General features: G+C 38.1%; 1 protein-coding gene across 1 annotated transcript in view; it reads right to left on the bottom strand.

Annotated features, from left to right (window-relative positions):
• Positions 1-7,312: 7,312 nt before the first annotated feature.
• The window catches only part of PRUNE2 (prune homolog 2 with BCH domain), a 320,598-nt gene continuing 313,032 nt past the window's right edge, over positions 7,313-14,878 (bottom strand). Inside the window, exon 18 of the mRNA XM_069105659.1 lies at positions 7,313-10,236. Coding sequence (XP_068961760.1) covers positions 10,206-10,236 — 31 coding nt within the window. The 3' untranslated portion in view covers positions 7,313-10,205. The remainder of the gene's footprint in view (positions 10,237-14,878) is intronic.

The following is a 14,878-nucleotide window of genomic DNA, read 5'->3' as shown; positions in this document are numbered from 1 at the left end:
ACTACAAGTATAAGGAACGAAACAATCTCTACTCAAGGAATGTGCATTCTAATGGGAAGAACAAAAGTGCATTCATAAACATATACAGCATAAATAGGAAAGGAAAATGCATAAACATATCCAAAGTAGTTAGATACAAAGAAGTTTGGGAGGGAAGGCCCTAGCAATTGAGGGGGATCAGAAAAAGGCTTCTTGCAGAAGATTGGTGTTCACATTTTTTTTATAAGAAGAGGATTCCATGAGGGAGTAAAGAGGGAGTGCATTCCTGGCAAGTGAGCTGCCCATAACAAAGGCTCAGTGATGGGAGATGGAGTATCATGTGTGAGGAACAGAGAGAAGGCCAGTTTGACTGGACTGCATAGTGCAGGAGTGGAAGAAATGCCCAGTGAGACTGGAAGGGTAGGTTGGGACCAAGTTCCACATATGGTACAGTGGAATAAGGTATGGCTTTGGAATCAGAAGACCTGGGTTTTAACCTTGATTTGCCTCTTATTCTCTGTAACAAAATCACTTGCCCTGGACAGATCGCTTTCTCTGGTCTTGTTTTCCACTTTTGTAAAACAAAGGAGTTGGACTAGATGATCTCTGAGGTCCTTCTCAGCCCTATATCTATTAACCTTATTTTCCTGTCCTATTTGCCAGACAAAATATCCCTAGTTTCTTCAAGATACAACTAAGTGGTGTAATGGATAGATCACTAGGCCTGAAGTCAAATCTTGCCTCAGGCACTTGCTAGTCGTGTGACCCTGGGCAAGTCACATACCCTCTGTCTGCCTCAGTTCCCTCAAATTTAAAATGAGGGTAATAATAGAACTGACCTCCCAGGGTTATCTTGAAGATCTAATGAGATAGTATTTGGAAGGTGCTTAGCACTATTGTCACTTTATTATATTAGCTAGCCCTTCCTACGAGGGATGAATATTTCTACAATTACTTAGGTGTGTTTCTTTTCATAAAAAAAGTATCTTTTAGGGTTTTTTTTAATTGATTATTGTGGTTTCTCTAGGCAGAACATCATACTATCTATAAAAGTGATTTCGTTTCCTCTCTATGCTTATTTCCTTATTTTAATTTTCCCATTTTATTGCTATTGCCTGCGTTTCTAGAACTGTTATATAGTAGAAAATGATAATAAACATCTTTGCATTGCCCCTGACTTCAACAAAAAAGTTCTCTAACCTTTCTCCATTATAGATGATGTTGATTAATAATTTTGAAATGAACATAGCCTCATATATCAAGCCCCTGTATGTAACCAGTGTGGAAATTTACTGAAATCCTCCTGAACTTGTATGTGCCTAACCAGGGGCCCCTCTCTTGCGATGCAATAGTGAGACCACCATGCTGTACTTCCTGATAAGATGTCAGAATGACCTAGGGCAGGACACTGACGTCTGGGACCCCCGTAAGTCAGGGTAGGGCTATACAACTGTCCAGATCAAGGCTTGGCTATAACGGACCTGTTTATCTACCATTGTCAAACTAACTGTACTCCCCACACCTGTTTTGCGATTTTTGACTTTAAATATTCCCCCTTTCCTGATGGTTGGGGCAGCTCTCCTAAGGTTTCCTTGGGAGACTGTCACTGGCCAGCTCAATAAACTGATGCTCAGAATAATTGACTAGCCTTGGGATCATTTTTTTCCTCTAACTGGCCATTTCACTGGAGGTCCCACCGAGATAAGCCTTTGGCTGCTTTCTCCTGTACCAAGCCACCCATCGCATGGTGTGGCCTGGGTATCGGGAGTCAGACGGGAAGTGCCCCGAAATCACTTTTGTTTCGGCCCCACTGATTCTTGCTACCTAAGGCAGCCGGATGTTGTGGATTAAACTTATTTTTACTCTGCCTGAGCATCCTGTTTTATTTTTTTATTTTCTTTTTCTTTTCTCCCCTCTGAGTTGTCACGGGCTGATTGCCCTGTTGACTCTCGGAAGAGGAAAAAGTCCTCCAGAAGGCGGCTGGTACCGTGGAGGCCAGGTGTCAAGGGTAACAACAGTTTGGGGCCTACTTGAGTGCCTGAGGACAACTTCCAGCAAGTGCCGTGAGGTCTCCTGCTGGGGTCAGAATAATTGACGAGGCTTGGGGTCATTTTTTTCCTCCAACTGGCCATTTCAATTTTAGGTAAATGCTATTTACCATTTCAAGGAAAGGTTCATTTACTCCTATGTTTTCTAGTTTTTTAATAGGAATGTGTACTGCATCTTATAAAAAACTTTTACAGCACCTATTGATACAATTACATAATTTTTGTTATTTTTACTATAGTTTTCCTTATATTGAATCAGCCTAGCATTCCTCTTAAAAATCCAGCCTGGTAATAGTGTATAATATTTTAAATATGTTGTTGTGTCTCTTTACTAATATTTTACTTTATTTTTTACATTACTGCTTATTAGGGATAGTGGTCTATAGTTTTTTTTTTCTGCTTTCTCTCTACCTCTTTTAGGTCATATTTATCTTATAGAAAACATGTGGAAGGATTGTTTCTTTTTCTGTTTTTTTGCAAATGGTTTGTAATATTGGAATTAATCATTATCTGTATATTTGATAGAATTCACTTGCAAATATAGCTGGTTCTGGGTTTTTACCCCCTTTGGAAGTTCTGTGACAAAGGGATGATTTTTCTTCTTGCTAGTGTCAACATATACAATGAATCTACTCTCTCTCTTATCTTCAGCAGATTGTAACTTCAGTGTTTCCCCTGTTCTTCAGTTTTCCCTTTTTACTGGTTCTCTCCATACTATTTTCAGACATTCTCAAGTCTCCCATATCCTTTAAAAAAATCTTCACTGGATATTATTATCCCCTCAAGCTATCATCCTATATCTCTTCTCCTCTTTTTAGTCAAACTCCTAGAAAAACTGTCAATACTCATGGTTTTCACTTCCTCTCCTTTCACTCACTCCTTCAACTTTTAAAATCCGGCTTCTGATTTCATTACTCATTTGAAATTACCCTCTCCAAAGTTACAGTGATTTCTTAATTTACAAATCTAATCGTCTTTTCTTGGTCCTCATTCTTTTTGACCTGTCTGCTGCATTTGACGTTGTTGACCATCCTCTCCTCCTGGATACCTTCTGCTCTCAGTTTTTGTGACACCCCTCTCTTGGTTCTCCTCTCCTCCTACCTATCTGATTGGTGCTTTTTTGGTTTTCTTTCCTGGTTCATCTCTGTATCGTATCCCAAACTCTGGAGGTTCCCCAACATTCTATTCTACACTATTTTTTCTCTTCTACCATCTCCAGTTGTGCTGACCTATGTCTTGCCATTGGTCTGAGATGACTGTGGAGGAAAGAGTGAGGCTGATGACTTTGCACAGTCCTGCCTCACTTTAAATTCCATTCACTTGCATGTCATCACCCTCCTACTATTATTGGTCCTCTTCCAGAACAAAGGATGAACAATAATCTGTGAGTAGTAGTAGCTGCCCCACTGGGGACTGAACTGACCAGTTCTAGTTAGGCAATGTTGCTCCTTTCCTTCCTTCCTTCCTTCCTTCCTTCCTTCCTTCCTTCCTTCCTTCCTTCCTTCCTTCCTTCCTTCCTTCCTTCCTTCTCTGCCTCTGTCCACATTGAAGAATACATGGAATACCCTTACACATGGACACTCTGTTCAAAGGAATATAAATTTTGATTGCCTAACCCTCAAAAGATATCTTGGGGCTTGGGGGCTAGATTTTTTCCTTCCCTACTTATTTATTCTATCTTTAAAAAAAAACTGGGACAATCAAGTCTTTTGTTTCATTTATGATTTCTTGAAATAGAGCTCTGGAAAACCAGGCTTTGATAAACCCCACTGGGATTCAAATGGAGCTACTTAACTATGCCTTTTAACCCAAATCACTCTGGCTCTCATTGATTGACCAATAATAAATCCTGGACAAAGTCTCACTTGCTCATTCTTTAGGTTTTGATGGCTCTGAGTGAGTGTAATAATTGTTTCTCCTCTGACCAGAAATCCTGAAGGTCTTCCCCTCCCAGACTGATTCTTTTGAGTAGGTAAACTAGGCTATCTTTTGCCTCAGTTCTTACCTAGCCTTAACCTGAGGGTGTTGCCTCCAACAAACTGAGGCCTAGGAAAGATCTTAGTTTAAAAAGGTCAAGGTCTCCCACTGCATCTGGGGCCATCTCCAGTTGTTCTGACCTATGCCTTGCCACTGGACTCCTATGACTGGAGGACAGAGTGAGATTTTGCACAGCCCTGCCTCACTTAAATCCAATTCACTTGCACACCAAGACATCACCCTCCTGATGTCATTGTTCCTCTTCAAGAATGAAGGATGAACAGCAATTTCTTTCTTAGAAACTATCATCTCTATGCACATCACTCACAGGTATACATAACTAGTCCCAGTTTCTCTCCCATGCTTCATTTTTGCATTACTAATCGTCTTTTGGACACTTCAAACTGGATGTCATATATGCATGTGTGTCTTTGTGTACACACACAGACACACACACACACACACACATATATATGTATAAAATTCAGTAAGTCCAAAATGAACTCATCTTTATTCCCAAGTATTCCCTGCTTCCAAACTTTCCTACTTCTGTCTAAGGTACCATGACTCTCCCAGTCTTACAGCTTCACATTTTTGACTCTACCCTCTCATCCCACATACCCAGTCGGTTCTCAGATCTATCCGTTTCTAAATCTTCAATATCTCACATCTCACATCACTGCATTCTGCTCACATATCTGCCACCTTGATACACACGCTTATCACCTCTTGCCTAGATTACTACAGTAGCCTTCTACCTGGTCTTGACTTTTCTCTCACTATTCCAGTTTCCAAAATAATTTTCCTTAATTGCTGATCTGACCCATGCCATTCCTCTACTTGATCAACTCCATTTACTTCTTATTGCCTCCATGATAGAATATAAACTTCTCTAGCTTTTTTAATCTTTTATAACCTGGCCTTAAACTATCTTTCCAGTCTCACTGATTATACCTTCCCCACCCCTCATCCAGCCAAACTGGCCTTCTTTCAAACTATTTTGTCCAGGTGACACTCCATCTTCCAACTCTTTGTCTTCGTGCTGGCCATCCCATATGCCCAGAATGAACTTCTTCCTTATCTCTACCTTATAGAGTCTTTATCTTCGTTTATGATGAAGTTCAAGCACCATCTTCTAAATGAAGACTTTCTTGATCCCAGCTTAGTGTCTCCCTTCCCAAACTATCACATATTTTGCTACTTTGTATACATTTAGATTTATTCACTTTATATGTATGCTATGTCATACATAGGCACATATGTATATGTGCACACACATTCATATATACATATAGATATGTACTTTTAATATCTTCCATTAGAATATAAACTTGTGAGTAATGATTTTTTTCACTCTTTGAATTTGTATTCCAAGTATCTAACTTGGTGTCTGGTACATAATGGGCATTTAATAAACGCTGATTATTGATTGACTTTTACAAATTTATCTCTTATAATTAGTAGATTGTTAGTTTTTGCTTGTATATCTATTTTGTAATTTTCTCTCATTATATTGAAGAATCTAATCCATTCACATTTTAGGTCAAAATTGTTCTATGTCTTCCTTTTGAAGGAAATTTTTGCTAAAAAAAATCTTATATTAATGAGCATGCTATAACCATTCATACAGTATTAGAGCTATGGATGCTGGTCCTCTTTAGGAAAATTGTGCTCACAGGGGAGCCTCCCTATTCTGTAAAAACCTATACTTTTGCATCAGTGTAGTCATAAAACATTAACTGAACAGTTAACACAGGGTGAGGCAATTCAGGGTGGAGTCACTTACTTATTCCTGGCAAGCTATACCAAACTAATACATCTAACCTCAGCTAAAATGAGTAAGTACAAGGATAAATGCAAAAGAAAACGATCCCTTAGGGATTCATTATGACCTGGAACACTTTTTTCCAAGACTAGCTTCCATGGCTTCAAGTTACTTATTAGAGCAACCTGAATGAAACCTAGTGTCTGCATTGGAAAATTATTCCCTCCTTTCCGTCATCCATAATGAGCCATCTATTTTTCCTCTTCTCAGACCAGCACAATATCTATGTCCTACATGTCTGTATATCCTGGAACATCTACAAGGATTCATAGATTCAGAAAATGAATGAATTTGTCAAATTTTGGAAGACCATATGGACTTAACTCAGTAAATATTAGGGCAGGAGACACACACTTAATGTTAAGGCACCTAGAGTACATGCCACAGAAGTGATTCATAACCCTGATTTTACAATTCCTCAGGTTGACTTTAATTATTTAGGAGAAAGGGGTGGAAAGAAGGTGTTAAAAAACTGTTTTTCTTTCGATGAATGCCATGTAGCACTTTGCATGTGTGAAACAAAATACTAGGTCAAGGGAAGTTTAACAAAGAACTACATAGCAACTCCTAAAGCTCTGGGAATTGCTAACACAGAGGATAGGCAAACCTTAAAAACAACAGTATATATATATATATATATATATATATATATATATTTTTTTTTTTTTTTTGCAGGGGGAAGGCAGGGCAGTTGGGGTTAAGTGACTTGCCCAAGGTCACATGGCTAGTTGTTTTGTGTGTTGAGTGTCTGAGACTGGGTTTGAACTCAGGTCCTCTGGACTCCAGGGTAGGTGCTCTATTCACTGTGCCACCTAGCTGCCCCTAAAACATAAGTATTTCAAATATTATAGTTGATCGTAAGTTCCCTGAGGGCAAGGAATATTTTTTTTTTCTGTTTATCCTTAGTCCTAGCACATCTTCTTGCATCTTAGGTATGTATTAAATGTATGTTGAATCAAACTGAACCAAAGAAGGTAATTTGGGGTAATAGGATCAGAAGGTTGAACTGGGCAACAGTTAAAGAATAAATAGAAATTCCATAAGTGATGGCTGTTCTTCACACAAGACATCCCATCTCTAGACTCAGAGCGCTGTCACTGACTGTTGCTCATGCCTGGATCTCCATCCTCATCTCAGCTTCCTGGCTTTCCTGGCTTCCTTCAAGTCACAGCTAAAGCCCACCTTCTGCAAGAAGCCTTTTCTGATACCCCTAAATTCTGCTGCCTTCCCTCTGTTGATTATCCCCAATTTATTGTGTACATGTGCACACACACACACACACACTTTGTATATAATTGTGTGTTCTCTCCCCCATGAAACTGTGAGCTTCTTGGGCACTGGGATTGTTTTTTTCTTTTTCTTTGTATTCTCAGCACTTAGCACAGTGACTGGCATATAGTAGGAGATTAATAAATGCTTATTGATTGCCTGACACATACAGAATTTGCATAAAAATTCTTATAGGGCTAAAGAGGAAATACAATATCTGGGATTACAGTTTTTATTTCAGAATTATAGAGAGGCCATACATACAATGTTATTACATATTTCTGTATTGGTTAGTCTATACAATTTAGGCAGCATTGTTACACATAGATAGATATTTTACCAAATCAAAATCTGAGTTTAGATATACTTTATTCTGAGCAAACCGATACATAGTAGAAAAACCCATTTGTATATAAAAGATTAATTTGTGCAATTCTAAGTGTTTCTATGTGAATCAACTACTGAGAGGCATTGATATAATTGCAAACATATTACCATATTTGGATATTTAAGATATCTTAAAGAGGAGACCTATAGCAGACTTTCTAATAAGCCTCAATGTAGGTCTTACTGTCAAAACTCTTTTTGAACATCATATGGCTTCAATAGGAGCTTCAGGATTTCTCCTCATACCTAGCTGCTGTCTTCAAAGTTTCTTATTGTCTGAGTGCCTAGTCCATGAAAATTTCCACTTGTTTATTTAAGGGAGTTGTTTTGTGGGGAACAGCATCATTTGGAAGGCAATAATTTCCCCCCAAATCCTCCCTTCCTTTAACCATTGACTCACCGGTAAAGTGCTAGGCAGTTTCCAAAAGTCAACAAGAGGGCAAAACTGATCAAAATGTGAAGGTCAGTATAGATATCTATATATTTAGGTATTATTTTCAGCTCCTTGGATTCTTTTGGATTGAATTTGCACAGTGCCTTTTATCTGGTGAGCAGAATTTATTTAATTGTCTATCTTTTTAGTGGAATATGAAAGCAAAGAACTGAGTATCTGAATCGGCATGCAAACAATGGAGAAGCCCAAGGAAGGTCACTGACTTGTAAAGATATCCAAGGTAGACTCAGTAAAGATGAAGTCTACAACTGTGATTATCAGGACTATTTGAAATAAATCAGTAGGATGAATCAAAAGCAACGTCCAGTGGTGAGATTTCAGCATTTTCTCCAGTTGGAAATGACCTCTGCTCCTCTACCAACTTATATGTGTCCTCAAGCTTATCTCCCCAGAACTGTATTTGGTTTCCAGATTTGAAATAGAATAGCCTGGGATGACTAGTGCTCCCTAAGGCAGGAATTTTTGGAAGTCTGAGGTAGGGCTGGTCATGGGATCTAAAGTATTCAGAAGAAATTATTTAATTACAGGCACATTTGTGGGACCAAGGACCAGGACTGATAGGTCTTGGCTAGGGAATGGGAAAAGACAGAAAAGTCTGGAGAAGATATGAAAGGAAAAGTCTGCTGATTATAGAGAAAAGTTTGTAAAAGTTGTAAAGAGGAGTCTGTTAAAATTCAATTTGATATCCAAAGGTTGGGCAGAATTCTGTGGTGAGCTTATGGGACAGCTTGGAGAAAAATTGTTTAGGATGGGCAACCACAGAGGCACTGTGACTGACATCATTATGGTGGGATGGGGGTGGAACTTCCATATTGATGAGACCATAGATCCATTTGAGTATTTGAGATTCCAAAGGTCTTTCACAGAAAAGGGAAAGACCCACCATTCCATGGAATCAAAACTGGAATCTTCTCCAATTCTTCAATTACAGCAGTACTGGAATGGAAACTCTTTATTCCACAACTCTCCTTCATTCTAGCCCATAGATGATAGGTAGCATTGGAATTTAAGAACATACATCCAGAAAAAAGTGAGATTAGCATCAAATGTTGTCCATTAAAGCCCTTTAAAGGTCAGCCACCATTTTGGCCATGTAAATACTGCCAGACCAACATTTTTGTGGTGAGCGGTTTGCCATCTTTTTTCAAAAGGCTATCCATTTTACTCTTAAGTGGAATGAAAGGTGTTTATATCATTTATAAAAACACAAAATAAAACTATGATGTTTACTCATTCTATTGGGTAAATACAAACAAATACAAATAAACAAAACAAAAATATGCATGATATTGGCCTACAAATTCAAAATAAAGTTGCTATGTAAAATGTACTATTTTGACAAAATGTGAAGGAATTAGTTTTTTTTTTTTGTAAATAAGAACACACCATGAGCCGATAGTCAAAGGAGAGAATCTTAAAGCACATTTGTTTTTATGAATGGTTGACTTATTCTGTGTTTGCTGTTGTATGCTGTTAATACTTTCAGATAGCAGAACCAACACTAAGCTGAAAGTCTAGACTGAAGGACTAAAGCTATGACAGCACCCACAAAACCATGCATGTGTGGCATTTCAACTTCCCTAGCCTTAGGATGTCTCCTTACACTGTGGGATGAACAGTTTTTTAAGATGCCACATCTTAAAAGAAAATAAATCTGTCAGATGAGTCAAATAAAAAAACAACATTGGTTTGGGTTCAAACAAGAATTTCTGTCTGGGAAGTTTCTTTAAGGTATGCTGACTGGTTGTTGAACTAGGCATTCTAAGAACCAAGTTTCCACACCCTGCCTTGTGACCTATGGACCAATGTGAATGGGGGAAGCTGTGTGGCTAGAGCTGAGTATAACAGAAGAAGACATGAAACCATCTTCCTCTAAAATGCTTATGAAGGAAAAGAAGTAATCTCTGGAATTAAAGTGCCTTATTCCTTAACACTCCCGTCTGGCTTATCTAAGAGGTGATAGAAATGAGAGACATTACCGTCAGCAGTGTATAAAAACAGAACTCTCCGCTTTCTTGGAAGGGTTTAACTAAAGAGCACATGAGGCTCATGATCACAGGATAATGACTTAATTGGACACACACACAATTACATAAAAACTGTGGCTAAATGAGAGGAGTTCACCACTGCTTCCCCCCACCTCCGCCCTGAAGTCTCCAATGGCACCAGGTAGTGCAAAGTGAGCCGCGAATCATCTCTTCCTTTTAGGTAGGCATGCTTCAGAAGAACTTCAGTTCAGGAATCTTCTTCTGCAAACCCCCACCAGCTACAGTTTTTCTTTCAGCTTCATGTCAATGCTTCCAAGATGAGGAATTAAAAGGGAAGAGGGGGAGGGAGAGAAAAGCATGAGGTCACTGTTCAGTGTTCACTTGTTACATTTTTAAAAATTCATTCCTTCTCCTATTCTCTTAAAATAAATCATGCAGGACCTCGATGAGAAAAATAGATGGAATGAAATCCTCCAATTCCTGATTCCCACTCCTTCCTTTACCATATGGGAACAGCTAATATTCTTCCTTATGTTGACTTTCCCTGGAAGCATTTTAGGCCACATTGAAGCTTAGATTTGGGATTCATTCTTATTTGTAGGATAATATGAGTGAAATGTATTCCTTCCTTGGTAGTTAAGGCATCCATAAAAATTTTTAAGTAACCTGTTTCAGACAGACCAAATAAGTGGTTAACCTGGAAGATGTAATTTCCAGTAAAGTACTCATTCATTTTAAGTTAAACATAGCAGAAATATTTTCTAGGAACCAATTGATTTGCCCTAAAGAGGTAGGGTAATTTAAATGGGTGGAAACATCAAAAACTTTGTGTAACACCATCAACTGTCATCTTCCCTCCCTAGACAGAAAAGAAAGGAAAGTCAGTTGATAGCCTTTGAGAGAATATTGTTAAAAAAAAAAAAGAGAGAAATTGTTGGATTAAGTTACTTTTGAAGTTTTGCAGTGTTTTTTTTTTTTTTCTATGTGCCCACGAGTCTGTGTTCTTTGGCTTACTATATCATGTTTTCATGATAGAATTTGTGGACCCTAGGCAAGACTGGTTTTTAGAACCTATGTGAGCAATCATCATATGATTAACACCTCATACTCTTAATATTCCACTTGGTATAGATCCCTTTGGATCTGCCATAGCTTTCTACTCTGGGACCCACATTTCTGTTTTAATTTTATTTCACCTAACAGTCAGATTCTGCAAATTATTTTTTTATTTTTATGATGGCAGAATAATAACTCCAAAATATCCCAGATTTCCTCTGGGGTATTAACATATTATAGAACTGTAAGATTTTACTTATGTTTAATATGAAGAGGGGTTTAAAAATTTTTCACTACCCCTATGATTTCCTGAGGCTGGAGTTCTAAATTTCTTTTCTCTTTCTCAGTCAAACTCTGAGAAAAAGATAGCTGAGTTCATTCCCTTTCTCTTCTCTCACTCATTTTTTTATCTGGATTTTCATATCACTGAACTAAAAGCTCTTTCCAAAATTAACAATGATCTCTTACCTGGTAAATCTGATCATCTTTTCTCAGTTCTCATCCTACTTGACCTCTGCAGCATTTGACATTACTAATCATCCTTTCCACGTGGATATTCTCTCCTGTCTGGGTTTTTGTGATTCAACTCTCTCTTGGCTCTCCTGCAATTATCTGACTGCTCCTTCTCAGTCTTCTTTGCTGGACCATCATCCATATCACACCTCCTAACTGTGGGTGTACCCCAAGCCTCTATTCTTAGTCCTTTTCTCTTCTTGCTGCCTCTTAGTCACCTCATCAGCTCACACTGACTTAATTATCATTGCTAAACTGATGACTCCTAGATCTACCTATCCAGCTTTAGTCTCTTCCCAGAGCATCAGTCTTAGGCTAAGTATCTTTTAGACATTTTGAATGGATGTCTCAGAGGCATCATAAACTCAACATGTCTGAAACAGAACATGTCGATTTCTATCTCCTATTCCTACCACTAACTCACTCCTCTTTCAAATTTCCCTATTTCTGTCAAGGAGACCACCATCCTTCCAGTCACCCAAACTTGTAATTCCTCACTTTCACTGTCTCTATCTATCTAATCAGTTGCAAAATCTTTTCATTTCTACCTCCCCCACAACTTTCACTTCTGTTTCCTTGTCTTCATTCACACAAGTTGCCACTCTAATTGAGGGCTTCATAAGATCTTGCCTTGACTATTTTAAAAGCCTTCTAATTAATTGTCATGCCCTATCTTCCCTCTCCAATTCATCTTCTACATAATCACCAAAACAGTTTTATTAAAGCACAGGTCTGAGTGTGTTATTCAGCTGTTCAACAAATTCCAGTGACTTCCTTTTAACTCTAGGATCAAATAGAAACTCCTCTGTTTGCCATTTAAAGCCGTTTCAACATGGTCCTACTTGCCTCTCCACCCCTATAACTATACACACTATTGTCCAATCAAATTGGGCTTCTTACTGTTTCTCATAAGCAGTGTTTCATATCTAGTCTCTGTGCCTTCACAATGGCTGTCCCACATGTTTGGAATGCATTTCCTCTTCTCTCCATCTCATAGAATCCCTAGTTAACCTCCAGACTCAGAACAAGTTCCACCTTCTACATGAAGCCTTTCCTGATTCTCCTAACTTACAGTGCCTTCTGCCCAACCCCCTCCAAAAAAATCTTGTATTCTTGTATCTATTTTGTATGTAGCTATCTATGTGTATGTTGTTTACCCTGACTAGATTGCAAACACCTCAGTAACAGAAATTATTTTGTCTTTGTATTTCCAGTGCTTAACACAGTATCTAGCACATAGTAGGCACTTAATAAATACTTACTTATCAATCAATTCATTATGATGAACCTATTTTATATATTTGTATAATAATTATTTGTGCTATCACAAGAATGGGCTTGCTTTCTAAGCTACCGTTTTGCAGTGCATCCATATTGCAATCTATTATGACCCTTGAATCCTTTTCTGTCAAAGGAGAATATTCTTTTTAACTTTTGTTCTTCACATGCCTTGTCCTTAATGGACTTTATTTAGTTTCACTGAGTTATTGAAATTTTTGTGTTCTCACCTAAGTTGTTGTTCATTTGTCTTTTTATCTGAAGACTTTAAGAGTATGCTCTCTGTTTTACCATTCAGATTACTAATGGAAATCTATTATTGGGCTCAGGGTTCACTGAGAGAGATACTATTTTTAAATAATTCTTTAGAATGACAATTACCCATTTATAGTCATTCCCTCCAAGTTCAGACCAGGGTAACAATGCTGTTGAGGATATTGCCCCATCAGGGGACCCCTGGGTTCTTGCTAGAGGTCTCCATCCCTCTCCACAGTTATTTACATTTTATATTCCCAATAGTTATTCCTAGGGCCATATCAGTACATAATTCCTACCTATAGCCTCAGGATCAGTGCTTCAATCTGTTGTGAACAAAGAGCTGTGTCATTAAGACCTTACATAACCAGTATACAAGAGCAAGAAAGTTTGGGTTTTACATTTACAAATAAGTAAACATAACCTTGTTCCAACAAGCTGAATAGTAAAATCTGAGGCATACAGCTAATGGTGAAGGTAGCAATGCAGAATGCTGGCCACACATGTTTAAATTATGCTAATGTTTCTTTCAAACAGAAACATATTCACTGAGGTATGTATTTTTCAGTTTCAGGAAATGAATAAGTAAATTATATTTACGCATGAAAATGAGAAAACAGTTCTGGGATTAGTTTTTGAAAACATGGCACAGTATATTTACGGAAAATTAGATTTTGGTCAGAACTGATGGGAACAGTTTTCTATCATTATGTTTGATAGTGAAGCATTGGGATAATTCTATTATTTTTCATGATTTTTATGGCTATTTAAAAATTGAGGGCTGCAGAATGCCCAATAGGATAGTTTAGTGATGTATTAAAATCAATGTGTCTTTCTTTTCTTTGGAAATAGGAGAAAGCAATACATTTCTTCTCAGTGATCCCTATTAATTCAGTGTTACCAAAAAGCTCTTTAAATCTTAAATCAATCCTGTGCCATTTACAAAAGACATAAATTGCTTCCACAAAAAATAAACTCCCACTTCCCACATATCCACCTCCTTTCCCAAAGCACCAAATAGTAATGTTTGAAAACCAGAGAAAATAACTTGGAGCTTGCAAGAAGGAAGAAGAGAGACGACAGGAAGTAGGAGGGAATGACTTCTCTACAGTCCCCAAACCTAATCACATTCTTGACATTGGTATTGGGGATGTGGAGAGGGAAAAGGAAAGGATTCAAGAAATAAAGGGGAGGATGAGTAGGTAAGATAAGAGAAATAAAAAGAGGGAAATGGAATGACAAGACGGGCTCTCCAAAGTCGTTTATATTCCTCAGAAGGGGGAGAGTGGAATCAGACATGAAAAGAAAAATAGTTCTCCTTCCATGCCCCACCCTAAGCACTAGACTGGACTCAGACTAAAATGAAAAGAAGTTTCCCTTGCCCGCATCCCAAATTAAAACACCAATACATGAACATATAGAACAAAATGAGAGGTCTGGGTAAACTCCAAAGCAGTTGCAGCAGGGAGGGTACACTGAGATTCTAGAATTCAGTATCCATGCCCTTTCAGGCAGCTGTGGAGCACAGAGCTCTGTTAGGGAGAAATTATATATTTGTGCAGAAAGGGTGATCTTTTTTTTCCAAATCTTCCATAGCAAAATTCCCTCACATTAGCTTTTCCCTTCACATCAAAGGTTTGATACAAGTGTGGTCTACAGTAAATAGCTGCTCAGTTTCAAAGGTTTCAATTAAAGTATTTTAGACTTCACTTCCTAGTCATATAACTTGCTTCTGCCTCCTCCATGATGTATTTTTGAGATTTGCTCCATACTCCTCATGTGTCTGACCAGATAGATACAGTTTTTATTTAGTGCTCACTGTCCAGAATTGACAGGATCATAGGTTTTG

The sequence above is a fragment of the Petaurus breviceps genome, unplaced genomic scaffold (assembly GCF_028583685.1).
Source record: "Petaurus breviceps papuanus isolate PSGF00001 unplaced genomic scaffold, PetGlider_PUasm1.0 138, whole genome shotgun sequence".
In the NCBI taxonomy this organism is placed as follows: domain Eukaryota; kingdom Metazoa; phylum Chordata; class Mammalia; order Diprotodontia; family Petauridae; genus Petaurus; species Petaurus breviceps.
The sequence above is the reverse complement of the archived record's forward strand: the minus strand, read 5'-3'. Positions and strand labels throughout refer to the sequence as shown.